Raw genomic sequence first — 27,330 nt, forward strand, 5'->3', positions numbered from 1 at the left:
CAATTTCTGCCATCGCTTCTTCAGCTTTCCCACAGAGATAAAAGAGAAGAGAAGGGGCTAAGACAACTTAGGAGTCTTATTAGGAGACAAGCTCTCTACTTTCCAATCCAGCAGGGATTCTACAGAGCTTTGTAGAGACACGGTTTTACTTCTGAGAGGTCCACAAAAAGAACATTAGAAGAGTCAGATGACTATCAGGAAGACTCACTGCACAGCAGGCTGTATCTTCACAGATTGAAGAAAAAAGTTAAAAAGCCTCTGAAGAAAGAGCAAGGAAACAAAAGGGCAAAACACGTGAGAATACTCATGGGACTAGGCTGGCTATGAAAATGTCCTTATTTTCTTCATGACTAGCCCTTCAAGGTAATCTGATTATAAGAAAAGTGCATGAAGTGAAGGAGCCATCATGTCATACTTCGTCACACAAGATGGTCACTTTTACCTGAGCCAAGTCTGTTCTTATACAGAATCCCACTGATATTCCGGCACCTCACCGGGAGTTCGTTGTCATACACAGATGGGTCCCAGTTATACTTGGTTCCAGTTTTCTCTTGGACGGATGTTAAAGGTGTAGGAGGAGATTGAGGTCCTTTGAAAAAAATGAAGAGAAAGGTGACAGCAACCAAAAGGCACAGTGACTATACCTTCACACTGAATTTGGTGAGGCCACCAATGTCATTTGGTCAGTTCAAGTAGACGACACCTTTCCAAACCGCTGCAAGTTACACAGTGTACCACGAAAAATTCAGGTTGGAGCAGATGCCCGATGTAAGCTAGAGCAGTGAGTCTGCCCTGCCAAGCTCAAGAATTCCTCACAGAAGGTAACATTCTGAAAATGGCAGAAAATAAAGCAAACTGCTTGTTAGGAAACAAGCTCTTAACGGTGTGCTAAATGCTCAGCTTGTAACCTGCAGCTGTCTGGATCTTACAGTTCCCAAAGGACAAGACTGTAAAATGTGACTGCCTGCCAAAGGTTTGCCATGCCATCTTGTGGGCAAAAAGGAAACTGACAAGGCAGCTGCGAACAAATGAAGATACCATCCATAGTGGCAATTAAATATCAGCAAAAGGCCTGAATGGACACAAAACTATGTGCAAGAACCCTTTAAAAAGAACCCACGTACAGAAGTAGGACATTGATATTTTTATTATCAATATTACAATGATCGATCTGCCTTTGGGGGTGAGATGGATGCAATAGCCCAGCAGCGGGGTGAGCTCTTTCAAGAAGCTTACTTGCAAAGATTAGGGCAATGAATAAGAAAATGAAATACATTTATGAAACCAAAACCAGAGTAAATATTCTTCTTCTACTCCCAAGAAACACAAGAAACATTATGTTAAGAGAGGATCAACGGTCCCTTCATAATATGCATGTTGGTTTTTTTTTTATTTATTTCCAGCAACACAATTAAAACGCAACCCCTCCGGGAGAATGACACTTCAAAAACAGATTGCCTTATACCTGGTGTGAGAGGTGCTGATGGCCCCTTCAGTCCCGTGGTTTCTACAATGCTGCCGTCTGTGTGAACGACTATGAGAGTGGCTTTCTCAGTATTCAAGCTGTCCCCAATTTGGAGGGCCGTTCTCCCAGACTATGGAGGAAATAAAAGAGTTTTAAATCATAGAGTTAAAATACCAATGTATTTTAGTATTCCCACAAATCTTCTCAAAGTCACCCTACAACACTAAGAATATGGCAGTAACTAGGTTAGTTTTTGAGCTTTACGCCAAGCAGATTCAAAGCTTACATGTTCCAGGTTGTACCATTACAGAATAGGTATATGTGGATGGAAAGGTAAAGAAAAATTCTCAAAGTGATAAGGAAAAACCTGTATGTACACCAGCAGATGGTTTTGAGCCTTAATGCCTGTATACAGCAATGAAAACACATTTTTGACCTTACTTGCACACAAACTGAGCTCTCCATTTACACTAAGAAAGCATGTAGGACTTTGCTAAGGCCCTCAAATGAAAGGCCAGACTTACCAGCACATGTCCTGAAATTGAAGCTGCATTTGCCACAGATGTGGTGAAAACATTGTCTGCGGAGGCACCGACGTTGGCTACTGTTACTGTGGTGACTTCTGAAACATAAATCAGAAATTCTGCTGTGTCCAGGGAGCTCGATTACCAGTTAAACATCAAAAGATATAACTGCATTTCCTTCTTCTTTCATATTGAGCATCTGTTTAATTTTTCATGACACCTTTAAGTCGTTATAAATCCAATCACTCTGATTTTTATTAAGTTTTGGGTTGAACGTAGAATGCTTTGGGTTGGAAGGGAACCATAAGGACCATCTGGTTGCAATCCTCCTGCCATGGGCAGGGAAATCTCCCACCAAACCAGGTTGCTCAAAGCCCCATTCAGCCTGGCCTTGAACACCTCCAGACTACCGCTAGAACACCAACATGCTTTAACCTCCTTGAGAACGTAACAGTACCATCAGTATGTGATGTACTAAGTGGAAAATGAATACTCCCTCTTTGCTAAAAAAAAAAAAAAAAAAAAGGTGAATTTTTCATTAAAAAAGGTGACTGGCAAGCATCAAAATAAGAACTGACCGTGCCTCTGACACGTTAATTTTTAGACTACTGTTTGTTACCTATATACCTTATCCAGTCAAAAACTCTTAAACATTTGGCTGTAACTTGGATATGATATATACCACATCTGACTGCCTACCTAAAACCAGGGATTCTTCCACACCTTGCATAGGGTAAAAGTGAAAAAAAACAACACTGAAGCTCATGTGTACAAGGAGATAACGATCCAGGTACTGCGGGGTCTGATACTACCTGCGTTACCAGAGCATGCTTCCAGAATTCTGCATATTTCAGGGCACTTTTAAGTGGGAGATTTGCACACAGGGTCAAAATAACTTTAGACACCAACGGGAGGCTCCCGCTCCTTTCACTTTGCGGGGTGAGAACTGCGCGTAGCGTGAAGCCGGTGCAACTTTCTACAAGTCTGGGCGTCAGCACAGCTTTAGCGTAAACCTGGGACTTGTTCACCATGTTACCAGGGGCAATAAACTTCATCGGATCCCCTCAGCAACAGAACTGCGGACACCGCAGCGAGCGGGAAGGGGCAGCAGCAACACCTACCGCCCCGTCCGCCCCTCACTGAGGCGCCGCCGGGGGTGTGCGTGTGGGGGGGCGAGTGAGGGGAGCTGCGCATGCGCGCTGCCGCCCGCCCTGACCTGCGAAGGCGGCGGCCTCGTCGGCGCTGGGCAGGGCCCCGGCCGCCATCTCGAGGTGTTGGGCGTCCGCCGCCATCACCGTCACGGCCGTCACCCGCGCCGCCTCTTCCTGCCGCCGCTCCGCCTTCGCCTCCGAGGCCGCGGGCTGCGGCTGCTGTGGCGGCCCCCGCTGCTGCTGTTGTTGTTGTTGTTGTTCGGGTCCTTCCGCGGCCGCCGCCGCCGCCACTGCGGCAGCCGCTGCCGCCGCCTCCGCTAAGCCCAGCTGCTTGGCCGCCGAGTCGGCGTCCTCCATGCGGGGCGGCCCGGGAGGGTTTGGGGGACGGGGGGGAGCGGGACCCAGCCCGCCCGAGCGGCCCCGACCCCCGCCGAGAGGGCCCCGGGACGTTGGGGGGGGGTCCCCCCGAGGCCACTCGGGCGCTCGGCGGAGGGCGGCCGAGCGGTTCCGAGCTGAGCCGAGCGTTTCCGAACGTGCTCCCCTCGGGCGGGCCGAGCGCTTCCGAGGGGACCCGAAGCGTGCCGAGCGTTGTCGGGCCTCGTCCGATGGCTCCCGACGAGCGAGGCCCGCGCTGCCTGCCGGCTGGCCAATCCCAGGGCGGGACGCGGCCGAGGCCGCGGCCCGAAGCGATACCTGACAGCTCGGGCTCCCCGCCCGAGCGCGCCCGAACAGGGCCGAGTCCCCGAGCGGTCCGGCCAGCGGGGTCGAAGAATCCCGAACCCGCTCGAGTCTTTTCCGATCTCGCCCGAAGGCGGCTGAGGCGGTCGCGAGGAAAGCCGAGCTCTTCCGAACCTCCTCCGAACGCCTTCGCCGGCCCGAACGGCGGCGCCCGAACGGGCACTGCCCGAAGCCGCCCGAAAGCGACCGAACCGGGCCGAACGCTCCGATCGCAGCCGAAGAGCGAGGGGCGGGGCGGGGCCGCGCGGGGGCTGCCGGGACGCTGGAGGACCGCTGGGGGCGGGCGGCTGACATGGCGGCGGCCAGGCGAGGTGAGCGGTGTGGGCCCTCCGCCGCTCGGGGCCTTCCCCCGTCCCCCTTCCATACGGGGCCTGTGCCCGGTGCTTTCCCTACTCCTCCCGCCGTTGTTAAGGCCGCGGGAGGGGGCCCTGGCGGAGGGAGGGCTTTCCTAGCCCCAGGCCGTGTCGCGACAGTCACGACATGGCGCCGCGGGAGGGGAGGCTCACGGGGGCAGAACAGCAGCCTGAAGGAGGCGAGAATTTTGCCTTGCGATCATCGCACCGGGCGATTTTAACTGCAGCTGGGGCTGCCTGCATGCCCTTAATACAGTTCTGGCACTAAAATCAAACAAACAAACAAAAATCACATACTTTTTCCTTTTTTAAAGAAAACTGATTGTATTCTGCCTCCAGGAAGGACGTGACCTGGGGGGGAAGGCTTGGGCTGCGATCCCTACTCATCCCAGGTACCCGAAGAGTTAGCGCGCTTCATTAAAGCACTGACAGAAGGGCTGTATGAGTGCTTTAATGGGAACTTGCACCGGAAACAATTAGTGTTACGTTTTGTTTTCTTTCGGACCCTGCAAGCTTTAGAATAGGCAGAAATGAGGTGCCAGCCCGCGTGCAGCAAAAGTCACTGTTACAAATGCAGAATGCCCTTCTTGCTGCCACAAGTCTGCTTGCTTCATGTAAATGCTTTAAAATTCCTGTTCTGCTTCTTCTCAGGTGCCAGAATGCTCACGTTCAATTTCAAAATGCCCCAGCAGCAGTGCAGGCTTCAGTAGTTCTAGCAGTGAGGTGGTCTCAGGTTGCTGGGATTAGCAACCCACAGTTTTAATTTGAATATACAATTTTAGTTATATATTCAATAATAATTATTAAAGCGCAGTATCACTTTCACATTGTGAGGTTTCAGTGTTTAACCTGTGTGAAATGTCCTCTGTCTCTCACGGGGAGGCAGCATATTCTAAACAATAGTGCCTGCAAACCTGTGCGTGGAGCAGATGCAAGAATGTGGTCAGTGCCCTCCTGTGGAAAAAGATTTTACAATATACAAATAAATGCAGGGAGCTGCCGTTAGGGAATTCAAAACGTTTCAGGTTGCCCATACGATAAAACCGTACTACTGCAGTTATCCCCCTGGCACCGTGGCCGCGGGGCTGATGAGTGGGTGATGATACGTTGGTACGCCTCGCGTTTGGTTATATTTGCTGCTCTTTAGGCAGAGCTCCATCTCTGGACGCCTCTTGTAGAACGATAACATGTCTGCACATGCAGCTGTGGTGTTTTACCTTAACACCCCACTTCACAGCTGAGAATAACTTGAACCTGGAGACATCTCCTTAGTCCTGAGCAAGACAGGAAATGCATAGTCCTGATACAAGGCATTACTTTCATGTGAGGGTTTCACTGGGATGTAAATGTGAGCACATATTTAACCATTAGGCACGGCAAAACAAGATATATAATAAAACCTTTAACTGCAATCTACAAAAAGAAAGAAAGCATTTATCAAAACGCTTTTTGGCCAAGTGAGGGGACCGGTCTGGTAGGAGCCTATGCTCCCTTCACAGAAAATGGAGAGGAGATGCAGCATGCCCAAAGGCATTTCAAGTCATAGACAATATGAATCACCTAAAATTGCTTGCCTATTTCCACTGTGTTCCCAAATTGGATAGCTTAATTGGGTGCCTAAAGTTAGTGGGGATTAATTTGGGCCCAAGCGCATAAAGCTATGAGGTGACGGGGATATTAACCTCAAGAAGCCCAGGGATGGAGGTAGTGAGGTGAGCGCGTCCTGCTGATTCGATGATGATGAGATGTCTTCAAGAAGACAGGTGGAATAGCCTTCCACAGGCGGTTTTGCTCTCCGTGAAGCAGGGGTTGTAACTTTTCCTTTCTTCCTGCCTCTGAAAGAGGCTGAGACTGTTACGAGTTAATTAAGAAGTATTTTAATAGGTTGTTGCCATCATGTTGAAAGGGAATTTTGTTTGAGGTTTTGGAAAGAAAAGAGTAAACGTATCTATTAACTTGTATTTTGTGTCAGGTCTGTGGGTGATCAGAGCACATGAGGGTTTTACATGCAATGGCTGCTTCTGGAGCAAACTGGTTTGGAAGGGTGTTATTTTAGAGGAAGCGGGGAGCCCTGTGTTCTGTGCTGCCTCTCACAATTTAAAAGCAAGTGTTACATTCTGGTTCCTTTGCATGTTTCCCTTGTTCCTGCATAGTTAGAGGGGATGAAGTGTCATCTGCTGGGAAAGGACAGGATGAACGAGTTCTGTGTACTTCTTTACATCTTGAAAGAGCTGCGTGTCTTGGTGAAAGTGACTTTTCACAGCAGGGATTTCCCCAGATTACTTTAGAGTTCAGGTATTTGAAAAAGTTACTCTTGGAACCTGAACTGCATGATCTGAGGAAAAAAAAAAAGTCTCCCAAGTCTTGCAGTGAACTGAGAGATAAAAACTTCTACAACCACGCTTAGCCTTGCTAGTAACATCAGTGGTTTGAATGTTGCTGCAGTGCTTTTGGTAAATATTGAGACTGATTTTCTGCTCTTTTTTTTTTTTTTCTTTTCAACGGAAAGGAAGAACTTCATCAGTTGTATCCTTTTTGTACCATTCATCCCTCACATGCAGGCATCTTCAAGAAAATCAGCTGCAAAAGTTTCATCTCTTCCTGCCTAATAAATCTGCGCAATGTTATTTTAGTGTTATTCTGTGAGTCTTCCATCGTCAGCACCATCCATATGAAGCAAAACAGATAAAGCATTTCTTCCAAGGGAAGGTGGTTTTTGTAGCTGGGGATTTTTGCTGAGATTTTGTCCCATTCCTGTACAAACCCCTCTAACCCATCTCCCAGTCTTGACAGAGGGCTGGCAGACACATTTTCTGATCTCATAACTTCTCACTGACTTAAGAAGCAAGGCTAAAAATTGTATTTGTAGGTTCACAGACCCAAGTGCCATGCAGCACACCTCACAGACAGCTGACAAGAGGCAGTAAAAGCAGCTTTCAGTAGTACTTCCTGTTCTTTCATATTAATTCACCCAACCTTTACTCTTGCCAAGATCTAAGTAACCTCCTAAGAAGAGACACCCTTCTCTTCAGAGATTTCCATGCTTAGAACCCACCTAGTAATTTTTTTGCTCCACCCTCCTTCAACTGGAAAAACACAAAAACCTGGTTCTGTTTTAATAAAATGAGATTCTCTGGGAACTGGAATACATCTGCTGCGTGTGGGTGGGTGCTCCCTTCAAAAACCGGATGGGTCGTTCCCATAAAGGATGCCTGGGATGAAATCCCTGCTTAGAGAATCTCAGGGTATTTGAGAAGGGCTGGGGAGAGAAGAGGGGATAAAGAATGCTCCGAGTATAGAAAGACAGCTGGAAATAACGAAACCTGTACTGATACCTTCCTTGTATGAATTGCATTGTATTATTTAAGACTAAGAAAAGCATCTGGTGTAATTTACTTATCAGAAATACCTCTGAATGGCCAAACTTTCTAGACTCCTTGAGTCACATTCCAACTTCTCCATGTGGTGGTGAGCCCCAGGATGTCCTTTGTGTGTTTTATGTATTGCATTAATAACGTGCTGCTGTGCCTCAGGAGAAAATGATTCCGTCAGTGTGTGGTACCTGCTATATAGGAATTGTACTGACTGTGGGGGTGAGTGGGCGGGCTCTTGAAGACATCTATTAGTTATCTCATATAAACCAGGCATTTAAATGCTTATGTAGTCAGAGAGGTGGGATGGTAACTTATCCCTTTGCAATCAGGAGCTGCTTGGTTATGAAGTTGCTCATCTCAGCTGTCTCCAGGGGGAGCCCAGGTGATTAATTCAGACCAGAGGCATAACTTTATGATGGTTATCATCTTGGGATGGCTGCAGGTGAGATGAATCTGTCCCGAGCCTGTAAGTAACTTTTCCCTATTTGTACCTCGGTGCTTGCTGTGTTCCTTGCCTTTCAGAGGCATTCCGAGGGTGTGTTAAGGATTCGGGAGGTCTCAAATACCTTGGCAGTGGATCCGCACAGATATAAATAACTACAGCTAACTATTGCCTTATACTATACAACAGTTTGTTTTATGAGCAGTGAGTTAAGGAAGTCTATTGTACAAATCTACATCTCAAAGTTGAGCTTATGGCCTTTCTCAGGCACATAACAAAGGCTGAGCTCAGCTCTCAGACTTTCCATCGTGCGGGCAGTAATAGGGCTTGTCTGCTTCACAGAGCCACCTATTCTCAAAAACATAGAGGAATTTGATATATTGGAGTCTGCCAACCGTCTGTCAACTTGGTTTGAGCTGACTAACAGGTATAGAAGTCTGGGGAAATGTACACGTGCACACACACACAGCTCATTTCCTTAGGCTAACAAATACCCCACTACAAACCAAATTAAAAAAAAATATTAAAAAAGGAATGAAAACCAAGCCTGAAACAGCCAGCTGTTGTCCTAGCTCCTGGCATTTGTGATCTCAAGTTACTTTCTGAAACCTACCCAATATGCCAGTCATAGTTGATTCATTTAGTATAACAAGGCACAGCAGTATGTTTTGAGGTTACTTAGGAAGTGGTTATTTTATGAAATGGATCCCACCTCATTACTACGAGAAATCCTTAACAGCAGTTATCAGCTCTCATCCGTTCCTTTACAGATTCTACTTTATATAAACGGGTTTTATTACATCTTTTACTTCTTGGCGACTCTTGCGATGATTGTTTATAAAAGTAAGTTGCATGCATTCTAACCAGAATTAGGCTGCATGGTTATGAGTTGCGTGTGTCTTGTCGGTATCCCCACTGTATTCTTCTGGTTTATTTATGCTGTGCTATTTTACAGGTCAAGTTTTCAGTTATCCAGATAATTTTTTGGCTCCTGATCTCACGCTGCTTTTCATTATGGCCATTCTGGAAGCACTCCGATTATACTTGGGTATGTCATGTTATCACTGTGCCTTTTCAGTGGAATATAGTCTCTAACCATTAATCATTCTGAAACCGAGCGTGTGTCAGAATGTGCTAATGTAGCAGACAAGCAGATTTTTGGAGTCTTGTTCATTTATGTCATTAAACTTTATCTGACTGATCAATATATTTGGCCAGAGGGTCAAATAGAATTTGCTCTCCTATGGTGTATGATCTATAACGCCATTGGAAAACAAAGCAGGGTTGTCAGAAAGCAGTATAACTGGGACAGCAGGAATGCTGCTGTGCTGTTTAAAAGTGAGAGTGAACATGTTGAAACAGAGATTTCCATTCACCGAGGCGATATAGCTTCTTTCAGCTGCTCCAGCAATGTACAAAAGTAGCTAAATGGCTGGAGCCTTGTGGAGCAGGTAATGCTAAGGATGTCCCTGAGCAGCCTACTGGGACTAAAGCTTTTCCTTTCACTCCTTCTAAAGACACACATCAGTTCCAACATCTTCCTTTCACTATGCCTGAACAGCATAAAGGACCCATTTGGAATCCTACTGACCACTCCCAAGAGCTAGCTGTAATTTCATAAAGTCCTTTCTTTTTTTTTAAGCAAGGTTTACAATTAAAGTATTACTACTACTACAAAATATTACTATTTAAATTTGTGCTAGATATATCTAAGACATTTACACAAGGTGGGTCTCTGTTGAATTCTGATGAGTTGCTGTAGGGGTGAATTTTTAGCCTTAAAGCACTCTGCATATATTTGCTTGGAGCAGTTGGATAAATTAAAAAAAAAAACAAATTTCAAGTTTCATGTAGTTAAAATCTACCAAGACGAGCTCAGAAATAAGATGCAAGAAAAAATAAGTGCAGCTTCTTCATAATGATAGTAATTTGAAATAGGAATAGATTACCAGGGAATATAGAAGATTCTCTGTTGCATAAGATTTTAAAGTCAATATTGGATATCCTTAAGTGTGCCCCGCAGTCACCAAGTTGTCATGCTGGGTGTGGGGCTGGAGGGGCACTGGGGGAAAATCTGGTGCTTGACCGAGAAGAGGGTCAGACTGAGTAATCAGAATAGCTGCAGCTTCAGAACTGATTACTGTAGTAAGAAAAGGTTGGCGTCTTGACTCTGAGTGTCAACTGGTTGCCCTTTATTTACCTTAACTTCAGTCAGCAAGAAATTGATTGTCCATTGGTGTTTGGGTTGGTTCTTAGATTTACTGACAGTGCCTTCATTCAGGCCAGTATTTCTTTATACTCTGAACTGTAAGAAATAGAGCCCTTTTAGAACAGGAAAACTCTAGACTTGGGGCTTGAGACATCGTCATAAGAAATCAAAGATTCATACCAGCTTTTTGTTTCCTTCAAGGTTCAAAGGGAAACCTGACAGAAGAAGAGGCTCCATTAGGGCTCAGTCTTGTGATAACGGTCGGAAGTGTGATTCTGTCTGTGTACTTCCTGATATGGCAAACTTACGTGCTGAAAGCAGATGTCATTATAAACGCCGTTCTTCTCTTCACATATGGGCTTGAGTCAGTACTACAGGTCCTGGCTATTGCTGCCTTTGTTGGCTAAAACCTAGCTATGTGGCACAGCACATTTTTAACATATTTCTTCCTTTAAAGAGTGTTTTTTACATTTCAAAGATTTGATTCTTTTGCATATAAAAAATCTGTAAATCTTTCTCCTGCTTGAATTATTTTTTTTTGGCAGAGATCTCCCCAGATGGTAGGTAAGATACCATAAGATAATAAATATTGCAGCTGTGTTACGCTATCTCACTAATTAGCATATGTATGGGCAAACACCAGAGATGATTCAGCAAAAATGCCTGATGTTCGTCAGAAATCGATACTAAATGCTCACTCCCAACACGGAACAGTAGCCAATGCATCATACAGCGACGTGTCATTGAGATTGCATGAGTTTTCACAGCTTGGCAGCAACGTACAACCAAAGTGACACAGAAGTGAATCAGGCCAGCATAGCATGGACTCATTTCTGCCTTGCCACATACACTTCTGTGTGTCAGGGCACAATTTTGCTTTATTATACATCTTCTGCTCTCATTTGTGTTTTCAGACCCCAGTGGTAATTTCCCTGACTTTAGTAGGGCAGTACCTGATTTATCCCAGTGGGAGAGAGTGGAATTGAGTTTTGCTCATACTTGGAGAGCTGAGCGGTAAGGTTTGGGCAGCTGGTTCTTGTTGATGTGGAGGCCAAAGGCAGTAATGTGAGGGTTTGTTTGTTTAAATAGGACGGACCTAAGATGAGCATAAACATTCATCATTCACACACCCTTGTGTCCTATTTGAAAGCCCAACAGAATGTTGTCAGGTGTATTTCTGTCTAGCATTAAATGTATTTATATCCATGATTCTGCAGAAATGAAGAACTGTGTGCAATTTCAGATTTTTTTTTTTTTTTACTCTATCAAAAATATGCAATAACATGTAGCTTGAGGAGTTTGCGGGGTTTTTGTACAAGCAGTTTTTGTATTCAGAATTTCTTATTTTTGTATTTATTTATTCAAATAAATAATGTGTTAGATCTGAGAAGTGTTTGAAGTGCAGAGCATTTTGTTCAAATCTTAGGGTACAGCTAAGCTGCACAAAGAGAGACTGGGGCAAGACTGCATGTGTGCAACAAACTTCTGATCTTGCTGTAGCTGTATGTAGGCCATGCTCCTGCGCTGGGAAAGAGTGTTTGAGGTCTGCGCTAATTTACACTAGCCAAGGGCTGAAAGTACAGTGGTATAGACCCAGCACAGCCTCAGCCACATCGCTTTTTTCTTGCCAGTGGTGGCAGGAGGGAACAAAGATACAGAAGCACCCAGTTTCATCCTTCAGTCATAGCTGGGGGAGCCCGTTCCAAGGCCAGGTAACACCAGCTTCTGGCCACGTCACACCGCCCAGTAGTCAAAACCAAAACATTTCATGCTGGCATGAATCTCCTCGGGCCAGATCCTCATCCTGTTCTAGTCAGCGGCACAAACAACCCTTTGCTGCTCAGCGGGAGGAAGGTTGCACCCGTGAAGACAGTGAAGCAGCAGAACTGAGTGCGAAGAAGCAGCCAGTAAACTGAATGACCAAATGTTTCTGGGCTTAAGCTGCACAAATCAAATACCCACCCATTTGTTCTTCCAGATTTGCTTGGCATAACGGAATGTACTCATCGCATACTTGTTACGAAGAGTGACAAACATACCTACCTGGATCTACCCTGGTAATGATGAATGCATTCCAAGCGAAAGCCCTTTCTGTATGCGTACAAATAAAAGAACAAATTTTCCTGGTATCTATTTACACCTGCCTTATACAGAGGTCTGGAAATAGAAAGTCTGACAGGTTTTAAAGGAAACTGCGAAGTTGAATGTTTTTTTTTTTACCTGAATGTAGGTGGTACAGCAGATGGAGTCACACATGTTGACTTCAAGTTGCAGCCTCTGTCCTTTACCTTCCTTCCATCTCATGGTGCTTACTACAGACAAAATACAAAATATTAGCACAACTAGAGGTAGCAAAGACCTAGAGTGTAGGCAGATACACGACATGTTAGTAAAGTTAGCAGACGGTGTTCCTACCCTGAAATGTTTAACTGAGTCCCCACCACAGATCACCACCACCTCAGCTACTGACCTACAGCCGTTTTGGACTCTGCATTGTAAAAATGGATCTCATGCAGAAAGCAGTCCTGAGAAATGGCTGTTCTGGTGAAGGTGTTCATGGGTTGATGGCTGCCATGCTTCTGTTTACCCCCACAGCATAATATGGGTTCAGGACAGTCTGCTGTACCGCACAGAGAAAAGCAGCCACCTCCTCAAGCTTCAGAACGCACTCTCCGCAATGAGCCCGCTGGTCCCTAATGGCCTCACAACATCAGCTAGATGGAAAATGAGAACTAACAGAGACTGATAATGCTCACTTACAGGCTGCAGTGGGTAAGTATATGATGACAAACCAATTTTTAGGCTTGTTTCAGAGCCTGATGGCTTGCAGACTGACCACTGGTGCTTGCTGGGGGTCAGCTGATGCCAACCTGGACCTGCACCCTCAGAAGGGCAGGACAGCTCCACGTCGTTCATCCAATTCCAAGATAAAATTGTCCAGGGACTTCTTCTGATTAGATGCTCAGATACTGAGATACTTCCACTGGTGCCAGTCCCTCACTCTGTGATGGATGTAGGAGAAGAAAGAAGCTTCAGACAACCCCTCCACCTCGGGTATTTCCAGGGTTTGAATGGGAATTGTCATTTATGCTGGTGACTGATTTCGTGACAGCTTCTCTCTGTGCTGTACCAACAAAGACCAAAGTGATTTAGGCCCTGACCTCAGAGCATTTCTTTAACCAGCAACTTCCTTTCCAAACTGTTCCCACTGCTCAGAGAAGCTAGAGCACAGCATAGTAAAGCCATTGATGACATTTGCCAGACATAAGATTGCTGGAGCTTTTAATTATGAGGCCCAGCCCTTCTGAAACAGGATGAGCAAGTTGGATGAAAATGGCATTAAAAATTTAGAGGAACACATATTTTGAGGAGCTGGGTTTGGGTGTTGTTTACTCTGCAAGGAAGAAGTCTTTGTTCTCAAGCCATCAGAGGGGTGTCTGCCGCCAACCTGATTTAAAAGGCTGATCCCGAGAAGCAAGTCGGCCTCCTGGCATTTCACGCTCAGATATTTTGAGAGATGGGGCTTTATTGGTCCAAAGCTTTTCTGCCTTTTCCGTGTTCCACAGCAGGCAGAGACAACATACAGGCCAAAATGCAACCGAAGTGCTGCATTCCTGCGGTGACAGCTGCCTTCATCCCAGTTTTGAATGTCTTTGAGCCGTGGAAGAAGGAGAGAGGCTGAGGATGTGCGCTCCTCCGGCTCTGCGTGTGGGAACCAAGCGAGCTGGTGTGCAGGCACTGCCACTGTGCAGCAGGGTAACTCCCCGTCTGGCTTATTGCCTCTGCCCCACTTTGACCAGCACCAGATGTTGCAAGGAAGCTGTATTAAGCTCAGTTGTGGTTTTCTTTCCTGCCCAGAAGTTCCCTCCTCTGCTCAGCAGTCAGATTCCCTACGGGGCATGGCACCTCACGGTAGCCCGCTGTGCCTATTTTCCTAATGAACGCAGAGCCGAAACTGCCAGATAACAAGCAGTTAGTGCCTGAAACATTAAATAGCTTCTCCAACAATACCCTTCCAACTACCTGTTTGCATCCCGGGAAAGTGAGCCCAGCCCAGCGGTCCCACTGGAACGCCCCAGTGGCAGCTGACGCATTTTTAGCGGTAAGGCTCTCTTGCACAAAATCTTTCAGCTGCAAGGCCTGCCAGGACATTCCCACCGTGTTTTCCTGCTGTTGGAACCGATATCCCTTCCCCTCCTGGGTGGTGTGGTTGGCAGTCTCCAAATGCTGCTTCTCCCAAGGCCGGCTGTGTTTGCATGCACAGAGATGCCCCCAGGATCACGCTGACACTGTGGCGAGGAGGATGACGGGGTGCTGGGTGGGTGTGTTACGCTCAGCAGCATCAGATCACATTTCCCCGCAGCGGAAGAGGTCATTCTCCTGCCAAAACCGAGCTGCTGATAATCTAAGCTGTCCTTTGGGGAGCTGGCTCTCCCCCTGCCCGTCCGGCTCACCCAGCAGCATTCCTCCCACGATAACTCACCAGGGGCGTTTCTGCCGCATGGCTTCGGCCGTGGGCCAGGCAGAGAGCTGAGCACGAGCCCCCGTGGTGCAGCTGGCACTGAGGAAACCACCACGACGGGGAGCTTGACAGGCACCGTGTTGAGGAGGCCGGGCTTCCTCCAGGCTCGCGTCTCGTGGTGGAAGCGTCTTTGTATTTCTCTGATCTCTGCTGGAGTTGCAGCTTCCTAGGGCCGGTGGCGGGTGGCGTCTATCATCCATGTGCCATGGGCTCATCACACACTGGAGGGCTGAGGGGGGTGTCTGTGATGCACGTCCACTTTAATAAAATCTTTTAATAAGCTCCATTTTTTCAAGATCCGCCAACCAGATGGATCACACACTACCACTGCCGTAACACCCATGAACTCAGCTGGTATTTTCCAGCTTAACGATCCTCAGCCCATGAGCTAATCCCATCAATTTAAAAAATGTTTAAAAACTAAGTCTTAAGACAGACGAAACTAGGCACTTTTTGAAAGAAATAATCTGCCCACACGAGAGACTGTTTCCCAGAGAGCAGCGTCCCTCCGAGCCCCAAACCACACACTCAGCAGCACAGAGCTTGCAGTAGGGCAGACCCCAGAGCACAACCCAAACATCCTCAATGTATTCTGGCAACAGAAGCCTTACCATCCTTTGAAATTTCCATCTGGTTTTTGGCGAGCAAGAGAGGAGCAGCAAGGGAAAATGAGAGGAGACTGAGGTTTGTTTTCTAAAGAAACCCTTTCAGAGAGCATGAGGGTAATGCATAGGGATGGCGAGAGCACTCGCCACAATGCAAGGAGCGATGCTCAAGTCCTACCTTGGTTCCTTACTGCCAGAAGCTGCTTTTGCTTTCAGAGTGTCTCTCCTGGTACCAGGTGAAAAGGGGCAATGCTCTGGCTCCTGCTGGTACAGACGATCTGGCTTGTACAGCCGCAGGGGAGTTCCGACACAGCACTGCAATAGTATGGGAATGCTCTGCACAATGGCCAAAATGGTCTTTTAGAGCTCATCCCCGCCAGAGCGCGTGGGCACACGTGTGTGAATAAAGGCAGGGTCCTGCCCGCAGCAGTCAACGGAGCAGAGCCCGCAACGAGCACCTCCAGCCGAGGAGCAATTCCTGCTCGGGTGGCACGGTGCCGCTACCAAAGCCTTGCCTGGTGCCAAAGGCCAGCAAGCCCTCAGCTCCCCCCTGTGCCACAGCAATTGCTCGTCTCAGTCCTCCCAAAGGTGGTTTAAGTAACCACAGCCCCCTTCCTGCCGTAACCCTCTGCCAAAGCTGCGTTTTGCCTCTGCCCAGTGCCAGGGGCTGAAACGTGGGGCAGAGACGTGGGGCAGAGCCCTGCTACCTCCCACCAGCTGAGGAGTTGGGGCAAGAAGAGGGGATTTATGGCCGTGCCACCCTGAGGGGCGCAGAGCTGTGCCATGCAGTACCCTGGTGGGGGCTCCTCTCCTCATCCCCCCACTGGTTTGGGGACGTGGGGTGAGAACTTTCTGCCCTCTTTGTCCACCTCGCGGCATCTTTCCCCGCTGCAGATGTCAGGGCAGAGGGAGCAGGCGAGAGCAAAACCGGAGGAAAACAACCAGCGGAGCTGCAGAGAAGGGCGCCAGGTTGCACAAAAGGTGCCTTGTTCCCCCCGCGAGGCGCTCAGGGCAGCGCGTCCCCTCCCTCGCTGCCTACGGAAAACCCAGCTGAAAACACTCCTTCATCACCCACCCCCCCCCCCCACTGCCTTCTACCTCCCGCTTGGGCACGAAATGTTCTCGGGCGGAAGAAACCTGAAGTTTTACACGTCCCCCTCGGGCAGCGCACGGCTCGGCTCTGGCTCCCCTTGGGCCAGGAGCGGGCGAAGGCCCCAGGTGCCCCCGCACCTCACGGGGATGCAGCCGCTGCGCCGGGGCCACCGGCTCCTGGTTATACAGTAACCTGTTGCTCCGGGTCCAGCTCCACCTCTCGCTGCCTCCACATCCCTCCCCTCCTCTCTCCTCTGCCAAGAAACCTCTGTCACCTGCTCTCAGACAACTGGGGCGAGTGGCACGGGGACGAAAGGGCAGAGCGAAGCCGGAGGCAGCGGGACCCCCGGGCTGGGGCACTGGGTGGGCTCTGCCTTGCTCTCCCCACCATCCTCTCGGCCGGGGCACTCGGCTCACGGACAGAGCACATCGCAGGGAGGCACAGGGAGCCGGGCTGCCGGAGAATGGCAGCAGGATTTCACTAGGAGGGCACGGCTAAGTGGGACAGGACATACAGGAGCCAAGGAGACTGCAGGAGACACCAGAGGCTTCTCGGCACCGGTGAGTCTCTCCTTTCAAACCCTAAAACTTTACATCCCCCCCCCCCCAATCCCCCAGTTTATCTGCTTCAAAAGTTTGGCTGATTCAGCCTCGGAGGGGGCGTGATCAGAGGGGGCTGTGGCTGGGATAACTGTAAATGTATAGTTTTATATCCTTTTTTTTAAATGTGAAAAAAAAAGTTATTTTTCTAGCATTATTTTTTTCTGGGTTTGTTTCCCGTTCTTGCACGTCCCCGGCAGGCCAGATCCAGTAGGTGGCACTTTCTTGGCAGCAAAATGTCCGTCCTGCACAGAACAGGATCTTTTTTTCGTTTCTAATGAAGCTCGGAGACAGTAGCTTTGAGCAGCTGTTTGTTTGCAAACCTTGGGGTTTCCTCCTTTTGGGATGTGCGTGGAGAGAATTTTTGCCGCTACCCACCGGGCTCCTCTGCGGGCTGCTGCTTTCGATGAGCTCTCCCTGCCCGTGACCTTGGCAGGATTCATTACCCTATTTCAGAATCAGGGGAAGGCTCGCTCTGAGCCACCCCATCCCCTCGCGTGACAGCTCGGGCTACCTGTGAGCTTTCATTCCTATTCCTGAGTCTGAGAGCTGCTCTCCTTCCCCTTTCACTTATTTGCCTGGAAAATGCCAGTGCAAACTCCACTGAGGACAAGGTTCAGGGACAAATGATTTGACTGACGTTATTTTTAAATATGAAGAATAACTCTGAGACAACACAGTAGTAAAATACAGTGATTGCCCTGCCACAATTAGGGCAGTGGAGGGGGTAACGCTTCTGGTGCTGGGCTGCTCTGAAACGCCGCATGAAGCGAGTGCTGTAACCGGGAGTAGATCTGTTGGTGGTCGTGTGGCCAAGAGCTACAGCACCGAGCTGCTTCTGTGGGCTCTGTCCCGAAAAAGGACTTTTTCTGGGTTAAAGTAATGACAGAGAGAGGCTCAGCCCCCCGCAGATGCACAGCAGCCGAAGGGGAGACCCACGCGGGGTTTTACCTGAGACTGTCGCATGCAGCGGGGCTCCTGGCTCTGTTTAGTCAAGTGACTGATTTTTGGGTTGACAAGGGAGAAAAATTAGTCATTAACACACATAAAGGGCAGAGGGATCATGGAGCCCTTTAAAACACAGCTGTGAAGAGGGAGTTGGGATCCACTGTGGGAACGTGTCTGTAAAGTGGCAAAGGTCATTGCTTCGCCCTATTAAAAACAAGGTTAAAAACTGGTGTTTGGGATAACACAAACAGATGGATTAACCCCCGGGCCTGCTGTTGGGCCTGGGTTGTATCTGCTCTTGGTTTCTGCTCCTGAAGTGTTAGGAAGCAAGGCTGGTCGGGGACCTCTTGCTCTCTTGGCTGGATCCCAGCCCTGCAGCACGCACAGGAATCTGCAGCCGGTCCGGCGCAGGATCCGCTGCGCTCTGCGGGGCAGGATGGGTTTGTCATGTAAGGAAAAAAGTTACAGGGGCTGGGTCTGTTTCTGGGCACCTGAAAAGAAGTTGAGCACCAGAGTCATTGATCAGGAGATTGGTAAAGACCCACGGAAGGGAACAGCTGTGAAAGAGCGCTGCTGCTGTGCGTGCACACATGCGTACTCCCCCCTTTGCTCAGTGTGATAAAGCAGTTTGCCAAGCTCGTGGACCTCAGCTTTCTGCCACTGTGCCTGTCACCTCCCAACAGCAGAGTGGGCAAACTCACCAGGACAGAGGTGAGCAGCCTGAAGGGGGAAATATCTCCTGGGCCATGGGCTCTGTATCAGGGGCAGAGAGCCTCTCTCCTTTGGTGCCCGCTTCTGTTGACTGCAAACAACTCACCATCAGCTGGAGTGACAAAGCCTGGCCCCGAGCCCAGCCATGTAGGTCCTCCAGGTTGTTGCTGCTGGGGCTCCATCCGACCAACTCCTCGTCTGCATGGACCGGGTGCTTGCCGAGCCGGATGGCAGCTCGCCCGCATGCATGCAGGTGCTTCGTGGAGAAGGCGCCGTCTGCGGTAGCATTAGCAGCAGCCACCATTTTGTAGGGTTGTCCTGCTGGGGCTGCCTGGCTTCAGGCAAGGGCATGAAGAGGCAGGGAGGGGTTGCACAGGAGGAACCCACACCAGCTAGCATCACTCCGGAGGAGTAACTGGGCTGTTCGTCCCAGCGAGGAGCCCCCGCTGAGATGGATGGCCTCAGGGCCAAGTCTGCAGATGTGTGCTGGCATCTGACCCTCCACCAGATAGCTTTGAATGTGCTGGAAAACAGAGAGCTTTTCGTAGGGCCACAGGGAATTCAGGCTGGAAGCATAACTTCATAGGGACAGCGATTCAGAAGAGACCCTAATGCGCTGAAGGACTTGGGAGGTTTCAGTCCTTCTGGTAGACAAAGAAAGGAGTGAAACAGGAAATATACGCATTGGCTTGTGTGGGCTTGAGAAACATCCATATAAATAAGTCTGGGTGCAAAGCCTGAGCGCGTGGGGGGAGCCTCGGAGTATTATTCCCCGAGGGCTGGGTCCTGGGGCGCTGCTTTGGAGCCATCTCCACCACACTCTCTTGCTTTCTCTCTCTTCCATGCCATGGTCTCGCTCTGCGTGCTGTCAGGGCAGGTTTGTGGTTTTGACGAGGACTCAGCCATCTTCTCCTTGTGCGGGGCTGATGTCTGGCCTCGTGTCTGTCTTACAAAACGGCAGTCAGCAGGTGTCTTTGCATGGCAATTAGCCTATGAGTTTGATGTCATTGGCAATAAAATTCATCACCTTCTAAAAATACTCGAGCCTCACCGGCCTTCCCTAGCGTGTCCCAGGCAGTGCACTGACTTTCTGGAGCAGCAGCGATGGCTTCCCGCGCTGCAATAAAGCCAGGCAGCAGGGTGTCTTGCGGTGAGCAGCAACGCGCACGCAGTACCGGGAAGGCCTGGCAGCGCTTGACTTTTCCAGCATGGCCTCCTGAACCACCCTGCTTTGGCCAAGGTTCAGCAGGTGCCCAGAAAAAAATACCTACCTGCCTACCCAGGAGGTATTCCAGCCTCCCACTCGAAGGGAGGGGAAGGGTGGTAGCTTCCAGAAATGTTGCCAAGAGGGACTCGAAGGGAGTGCCATGATCACGGAGAGACGATCCCATGCACTGCTGTCATTGAGCTGCTCCTGCGTGGACGGGGCCACTTCTGCACAACTGGGAGAGCTTTTCCTCTCCCAGGGAAGTGGGAGGTTTCCTTTTGACCTGGCTGGGGATGGCACTGCCTGCAAACTTGAAATACACGGTGCCACAGGAGGTTAACCAAAAAAGCTCTGGTGTTTTTATTTCCTGGTAGTTCAGATAAATCAGGAAGAATCACAATTAGGAAGGGTGTGTAGCTGGGAGCTGGACCAGTCTGGAGACCTTCCCCATTCATCTGCACTGCAGTTCCCCAGGAGAGCCCAGCCCGTGTTCCCATTCCCTGAATGCTCCCAAGGGTTTTATTGCGATGTGCTCACCACCACCGAGGTCCCACCAAGGAAGCAGACCAAAAGCTTCCCCAAAAGCTTGCCTTCTGGACAGTGGGCACACATGCTACCTTCCTCCACTGACCCTGTGTTCGTTCTGGGCTTGTTGTCACGAGGAAGGAGTCTGTGTCCCGTGGGCTCCCATAGCAAGGAGGGGCTGTGCTGGGGCTGTTCCCAGTTGTGGTGGTGGGACGGGGATAGGAAGAGGGAGCCAAAGGGGGGACTCACAAGAAGGGGGCAGCTGATGGGATCTGGCAGCAGCTCTGGCTGCTATGATGGGCAGGCGTGGCACAAATGAGCCCTCGTGGCTCACTGGCCTCCAGCCCAGCCTTGCCCTAGGTGAAGGCGGCTCCTTCGACGGCCAGTAGAGCAGTAACACTCCACATTAGGTGGGCTGGGGTCTTCAACACCACCTTGAAAAGAGCCAGCAAATGCTTTCTTTTATTTGGTTTCCAGCTGGGGTACTGGCACCTCAAACCTTTTCATAATTTGAATTTGTTTGAATTTTGTTCTTCCTACTTCCTTTTTTTTTTTTTCCTCACTGTCTTATCAGTCTGAGCCTGTCCAGATTTATATCCTACAAAGGTAAATTGCAGACCATTTGAATGTCAATAAACCAAAGTTCAGCCACCCAGCAGTAATGCTGACCATTGCTAAGTAATTCAGAAAGTAAAAAACTGCTGCTGGCAGGATGGTGATTAAATCAAGCGAGCAGACACAGTCCAAGCCAACACCAGCCTCCCCCAGACTGTTTACATGCAGCTTCCCTCTCGCTGAAGATGACCAGAAGTGGGAACTATTTGGGAGCCGATCACTGAGCTTCAGCAAGGAACAGGGTGCCACTCACTTGATGCTCCTCGCGGTGGTTTTCTGAGACGGGACAAGGTGACAAGGTGCCCGTGCTGGCTTCACACCAGGGCTGTGTCTAACTCAGGAGCTCTCTGTGTGTTGGAGGCGTTGGCTGCTGGGAGAACTAGAGCTGCCACCCAAGCTGTGGGCTCACTTAGATACCTGCACCAGCAAATACAAAGCAAAACCCAAACCCTAACCCTAACCCACCTCCTTGCTGAGGATAAAGCAAGTGCCTTGTCCTTTACTGCTGCTCGCTCCTGGTTGCCACCAGCAGGACTCCTTCAGGGTCACTCCTGGTGACCAGCAGGAGATGGTTGGCAGTGAGGAGGGTGCTGGTGGGTGCTGGTCCTTGGTCCAGGTGTGGCTCACAGGGAGTCATGGAGGCTTGGGGCTTGGGCCAGAACTGGGACTCATAGATATGAAATCCTCCAAGCCAGGTTTGAGGCTTTCAATGGTAACTGTATGGAGAAAGAAGCAGCGACTCTGTCTTTGCTGTGTCTGTGCTGAAGATAAGCACTGAGGCATCTATTTGCCCTAGCCTGAGACACCCCTTTCATCAGTAAATTCACTTTATGAAAACACTGAGGAGAGGGGAAGAGAGAAAGGTAATTGCACCCACGACAGCCCTTAATAAATCACAGGCTGGAGCCTGCTCTCATTCCTGACACTGCTGCCTCTTAATTATAGCTGTGTTCATCTGAGGAGACAGAGTAGGAGAGCCAGGCTTTATGCAGAAGGGAGCACTAATTAAAACCTCTCTGTTCCCTAGAAAGATATTTATGCTTTCCTCTGGGGAGGAAGTGAATGGACTTGTTCCCGGCCATTCCCGCAGGTTAATCTGTAACACTGACTTTCACACAGCAAGGCAGTTCGTCTTGTTTTCAGTACCCGATGCTCTTGGCATTGCTTCTGGGTCAAGATATGGGACTTTCAAAACTCTCTGAAGAAGGAAGAGGAGCAACAAGCATCCGGATAGCCTGTGCAGGTGTGGGTGCTGCTTGTCCGGTGTAAGGTTTGGTATTAGGGGCTGGCTCCCCAGTTGTGCCCTGCTGAGACTCCAGCCCTTAGTATCTGACACAGGCAGCACTTCTGTGATGAAGCCTGCCCCAGCCTGCACCCAAGCAACACTGAGAGACGAGCCTCTGACTGGAATTAGATGGACCTCAACAGGCTGGATCCACGCTCAGCTCCACAGGAGAACAGAACCAGGCCCCTCGGGCTGGCAGGGGACGGAGCCTTGCAGCACCAGGCACCTGCATGCCAGCATCCCGAGCGGATCTCCAGGTGGTGATAGTACACGACTGTGCTGACACAAACCCTTCCAAATTGCAGGAGGACAGTAGTACCTCTGCGACATGGGATCAGCAATTTGCCCCACTGAAGTCAAAGCGCTGGTTCCTAAATGGTCCAAGGCAGCAGTTTTCAGCTGGCCCTGCAGTGCTTCAGTAACAGAGGCTGGTGAGGGGAGAGCCCAGTCCAGCATCTCGGCATAAGCTCGATCCAAGCAGGCACTCGAACGAAGCCAGAGCAGGTTAGATATGAATAACGTGGGGAGCATGTTTGTTTGTTTTGTTTTGTTTTCAATAGAAGTGGGGAGAGAAAATGTGCCATAAAAGGCTCTCAGGGTTGATTGTAGATCCACAGCACTGTCAGGTTTGTTGCTGCTGTCAGTCGCTACTGCTTGAATAAGTTAAAAAAAAAAAATAAAAAATTCACCAACTGACAAAAAAAAAAAAGCCAGAAAAGCTGCAGCTTAGTCAGAAGAGCTGCTGCACTGACCTAGGTGAGAGCAGGTTGAACAGGATAAATTGAAAGCAAATGTACCAGAGCTGTGCTCGTTGCTGGTCTTTGCCAGTAGGAGCAGGTAACACCCTAGGTGTGGTCAGGCCATCAGCTGCCTGAGCAATCCTCTCACACGTGGAAGCACCCTTCTTCCACTGCTCCTCCGTTCTGCTGCTGTTTAAAAATAAAGAAGGAAGGGCTCCCTTATATGTGACTTAAGTTACGAAACTCTCAATACTCTTCAGCTTGGAAGAGACAGAGCTGAGGTGCTGCTGTCCTCGAGATCTGCCATGCTGCCCGTGGCATGGAGACAGTGAAATGGGAACAGTTGTTTACTGATAACAGAGCCGGGGGGCATCCTGTGAAACCGGCAGCTGGCGAGTGTGACGCAGACAAAAGGAGATGGTTGAGCTCACCACGTAGAGCTGAGCTGCGGAGCATCTTGCCGCAGGTGGTTTGGGGTGTCAAAAGTTTAGATGGGTAGGATGAAGTGCAGTCGGACAAATTCACCCTGACACCCGCATGGAGCTGAGCACAGGGGAGGGGGAGAAGCGATGGGCCACACCGTGTCCGGGCAGCTGCGTCTGGCCCCAGCCACTGATCGGTGGGAGGAAATGTCGTGTAGGTTTAATCACAGCCTAGGAAGCGAGGGCTGAGGGTGGCTGGATGAAACAAGCTGAGCGCTCAGCTCCCGCCTGCTGCAATCACCTGCAAACTAGACCAGACAGGTCCCCAGAACATCTGCCCCACACCTGGCACAACTCCAAGGAAACTCCTAATCTCTGCTCCCTGCCTGCCAAGACCTTGTAAGCCAACGGTCAAAGGTTAGGAGAACATCTAAAGCACTGGTGAAGACAGCAGGGCTGATCTGGGCTGTCACCACTCTCGTCAGTCCCTAGTGTTTTCCCTAGAGCACCGTGTGTGACGTTGGCTCCAACACAATCTGTTCTTGGCCAGATAAGTGCGAATAGCTGCCAAGATGCTGCATGAAGAATCCGCTCTCCACTGCACGGGTGACTGCCACTCAGGTCCTCTTGTCTCAGCATCCTGTCCCCCAACACCTCGAGCGAAATTAGGACTTGGTTAGCTCAAAACACCCAACTTAGCAGTAGGCCCACGCTATGCTTTTGCCACAAGTTGGTCCTACAGAGCAGGACTGATGAGGACCTGGCAGAAGAGCACCAGGAGTAGCACTTTGTCATAGCCCAGCTGAGCCCCACCAGGGCTGGGTGTGCTGAAAGAGCATCTTCAGGAAGCGCTGGGAGCAGGAGGGCTGCTTGTCAACCAAGGTCAGGCCAGGACGGGTAGTTACTGAAAGAGCTAAAAATTATATTTAATATAATTTTATCTACAGTTGAGGGGAACTGTGCAGGAAGTTTTGCTACCAGGGTTGCATATCTGCTGTTCAGGAAAGCTGGTGTTTGCTCTGGTGCAGGATAAATGCCTTTGGTTTCTCAGAGGCCCCCCGTCCCTCTCAAAACAACATGTATTCCTGTGCTTTTCTGGGCTGCCTGCCCCTCCCATCAAAGCCTGCAGCTCATTGAGTGATCAGCATACCCTAAAGACAGTCAGACTGTCTTTAAGAGAGCTGGACTCTGCCTTAAACCGCAGGCTGTAGAAAGCAGCACCTCTGCTTCCTTCTTCAGGTGTAGGAGAATCCACGCAGCCTGCGTTGGCACAACGGTGTGCCATCCTCTGACAACCCCGACCCCTGTACAAGGAGGTTGCCCACCTCCTTGCATAAAAGGGCTTTCTTGCTCAATCCCCCTCTCCCCTTTGAGGATCATGGGGTAATTCAGGTCAGCAAGGACCTCAGGAGGTCTCTAGCCCAGCCAAAGCTGGGTCAGCCCTGAAATCAGGGCTTTACCTGATCGGTTCTTGAAAATAAAGACTGGAGATGGCATAGCCTCTCTGGTAACCTGCTCCATAGTGCTGAGCTTCCCACAGCAGAAAGCGTCTCCTTCGTGTCTGCCTGCAGAGCTTTAGTCTTTTGGGACTGGAAATGCCTGTGCCAAGCCCCTGTGGGCACATGGGAGCAGCTGATGAAGCCTTTCCTCTTCAAGACATTGCAGGAAACTCTTCTATGCCCTTTCCGGCTCTGTTATCACTCCTGGTTTCTTGTAATCCTCACAGACTCTCATCCCAGACCTCTGCTGCAGGGACCAAATATGCTTTTCCTCTTTGCCCTAGCAGAAGTGTAATTTTATTTTATTTTTTTCAGTGAGATTGTTAAAACATTTCTGCACTGTAAGATTAGAAACTGCCATTTAAATTCTTTTGATAAACCCAACCACACACATCCTTCTATTCTAAATGAAACAAAGGGCAAAGGGAACAGATTTTTTTTGTTTGTTTTTGGAATGATCTCTCACGGGACTGTTCTGGTTACTGCGTAATTGGCTGTTTGTGCTGCAAAATCCCGCTCCTGCAGGCCTCATCCCCAGAGCCTGGTAGCTTTCAGATCACAGATGGTTACGCTGAGAAAGCCCAGGGTTTACCAGCATGCATGCAGGAGGAGGCTCCACATTTGGCAGTGATGCTGGCTTGAAGCATTCTCGGCCACTCGTGCTCCTGTGACTCTCCTTCGTTGTCCTGGCACAACAGCCCGTGGGGCTGGGCTGTGAGTCAGGTCCTGGAGCTGATCCGGCTGGAAAATGAACCAGTGAGGTGAAAAAACGTGTGTGTCTGGGGGAATGGGTTTCAAGTCCTATTGGTTCCTGCTCTGGGTCACGGTGCTCGTGCACACACTTGCTGGGGCCACCACCTTGGTGGGCAGGGACAGCAGGGAGGGTGGGAAGTGCTGGAGCTGCTCCTGGAACCAAGACTGTAACTTGTCACCGTACGATGCAAGTTACTGAGGGGGAATCAGGACCACTCGCTCATCTTTAGCCCAGGCCTCAGCGTGAAAGTCAAGCAGGACCTTAAAGCAGGAGAGAGGAACTACCAGGAGAAGGTGGCTGTATCCTAAGTCATCCACAGGGGCTGATACGAGGAACATCTCTAGGAGACTGCCAAAAAACACTACAGTTAGGTCAAGAGGACAGCATGACATGGTGCTTAAGAAGAGGTTAAAGAGAGTAGGCAAGGAATGAGCCCATTTGTGTCACCTGCCCTTGTGCCCATCCTCTGTGGCTTTCCAGGCACCAAGTGCAACTCTTCCCCTGACAGCCAGCCGCTCTTCCCAGCTCAGGCACTTGCCCTGCACTTCTCCTCCGAGCCACAGGAGCTGATTCTACCGCAGCCTGCAGCTCTCTCTTTGTGAGACCGTACAGTTTTGTTATGCCATTTTTGTTATTTGCCCTTTCACCCGTGGGAGCAGAGCCCTGCAGGGTCTAAAGGATGTGCTGGAGGATACACAGGAGACCTGCTGCAGACTGGCGAGCTGAAATCTCATCCCTGATGTGCAGTTTGTCTTATGCAAGGAGCAGGTTTTCTGCACAGAGTTTCTGGCAATAGCACCTGGCTCTCGTTCCCTCACTGTTTTCAGCGCCTGTGCATCTCGTCTTTTGAATCCGAAGAGGGAGCAGGGGTATGACACACCGTAACTGGCAAGAGCAATCTGGGCAGATTTGTGGAAAACATAAATAGACACAGGACACGGAAAAGCAGATCCCTGTTCTGTGTAATCCCAGTCCCACCATCAGGAAACCTGAAACTGCTCTGCAGAGGGGTGGTTTATCCATAGCCAGTCATCTCCTGACTCTCTGTATGTTCTCTGCTTCGAGAAGCAGGTTTCTTATACTGGGCAGTGGTGACAGCAGAAACAGCAATGCCTGTGATGTATGATATGGCTTTGCCAACCTGCTTTGAAAAGCAACACCCCCTACTTTAATAATTTTCACTCACATTCTGCCCTTATTCCTTCATTTGCAAACTCACCATGTAAAAGAGGCTATCCTCAGAGCAGAGCATGGAAGTTTGGTCAAATATTTTCCGACAGAACACGTTTTGCATCAGAAATCACCATTTCAGTTCCTAAGGGGATTCTGCAGGAATCCAAAAATCTCAACGTTTCACAGGAAAAACAAATAAATGACTGACAGCCAAAGCACATTTTGATGAACTCCTGTTTCTGCCTTCCAGGGGTGACCAGAAAGTGACACTTGATAAGAGAATCCCCACACCTTGCCAGCCCAAAATTTGACCTGAGCCCTGTCACGTCCCTGGTACCGTGGTTGCCACCAAGTCACTGAGCTGGTTAAACTGATG

The 27,330-nt window shown here is 49.5% G+C and overlaps 3 protein-coding genes across 12 annotated transcripts in view; 2 read left to right on the forward strand and 1 right to left on the reverse strand.

The window, feature by feature from the left end:
- DEAF1 (DEAF1 transcription factor) overlaps positions 1 to 4,257 on the reverse strand; it is a 25,379-nt gene extending 21,122 nt beyond the window's left edge. For 4 of the 5 annotated variants that reach the window (XR_007163692.2, XM_048064905.2, XM_013198369.3 and 1 more), the window contains exons 1-4: positions 3,206 to 4,172; positions 1,990 to 2,087; positions 1,466 to 1,595; positions 443 to 589 (exon numbers count right to left, since the gene is read on the reverse strand). Coding sequence is in view for 4 of the 5 variants with exons in the window: in XM_048064905.2 (XP_047920862.2) it covers positions 443 to 589; positions 1,466 to 1,595; positions 1,990 to 2,087; positions 3,206 to 4,172 (1,342 nt within the window). In the remaining variant the exon portion in view is untranslated. Of the gene's footprint in view, positions 1 to 442; positions 590 to 1,465; positions 1,596 to 1,989; positions 2,088 to 3,205 lie in introns of all 5 variants that reach the window. The other variant, XM_048064907.2, reaches the window with a different exon arrangement.
- Positions 4,087 to 11,515, forward strand: TMEM80 (transmembrane protein 80). 6 transcript variants are annotated; one of them, XM_048064912.2, is made up of 5 exons: positions 4,087 to 4,189; positions 6,741 to 6,757; positions 8,797 to 8,890; positions 9,003 to 9,095; positions 10,458 to 11,515. In XM_048064912.2, the coding sequence occupies exons 1-5, from the start codon at positions 4,171 to 4,173 to the stop codon at positions 10,661 to 10,663; spliced, it is 429 nt and encodes a 142-aa protein (XP_047920869.1). In that variant the 5' UTR covers positions 4,087 to 4,170; the 3' UTR covers positions 10,664 to 11,515. The 6 variants fall into 6 exon arrangements, with proteins under 6 accessions (XP_047920869.1, XP_047920870.1, XP_066853964.1 ...); XM_048064913.2 differs by lacking the exon at positions 6,741 to 6,757 and adding an exon at positions 7,935 to 8,047 and having other exon boundaries at positions 4,113 to 4,189; positions 8,818 to 8,890; XM_066997863.1 differs by lacking the exon at positions 4,087 to 4,189 and adding an exon at positions 7,935 to 8,047 and having other exon boundaries at positions 4,302 to 6,873; positions 8,818 to 8,890.
- A 5,216-nt stretch (positions 11,516 to 16,731) lies between these two features.
- Positions 16,732 to 27,330, forward strand: part of EPS8L2 (EPS8 signaling adaptor L2) — a 63,533-nt gene continuing 52,934 nt past the window's right edge. Inside the window, exon 1 of the mRNA XM_013198373.3 lies at positions 16,732 to 17,036. The gene's annotated coding sequence lies outside the window, so the exon portion shown is untranslated. The remainder of the gene's footprint in view (positions 17,037 to 27,330) is intronic.

This window comes from Anser cygnoides, chromosome 5 (assembly GCF_040182565.1).
Source record: "Anser cygnoides isolate HZ-2024a breed goose chromosome 5, Taihu_goose_T2T_genome, whole genome shotgun sequence".
Taxonomy (NCBI): domain Eukaryota; kingdom Metazoa; phylum Chordata; class Aves; order Anseriformes; family Anatidae; genus Anser; species Anser cygnoides.

Bases quoted from the DNA above. Each gene is read 5' to 3' on its own strand.
- TMEM80 (XM_066997861.1), top strand. From the start codon at position 8,749: ATGGATCCCACCTCATTACTACGAGAAATCCTTAACAGCAGTTATCAG. The intron at 8,891-9,002 runs GTAAGTTGCATG...GCTATTTTACAG, and splicing joins TGCGATGATTGTTTATAAAA to GTCAAGTTTTCAGTTATCCA. The intron at 9,096-10,457 runs GTATGTCATGTT...GTTTCCTTCAAG, and splicing joins AGCACTCCGATTATACTTGG to GTTCAAAGGGAAACCTGACA.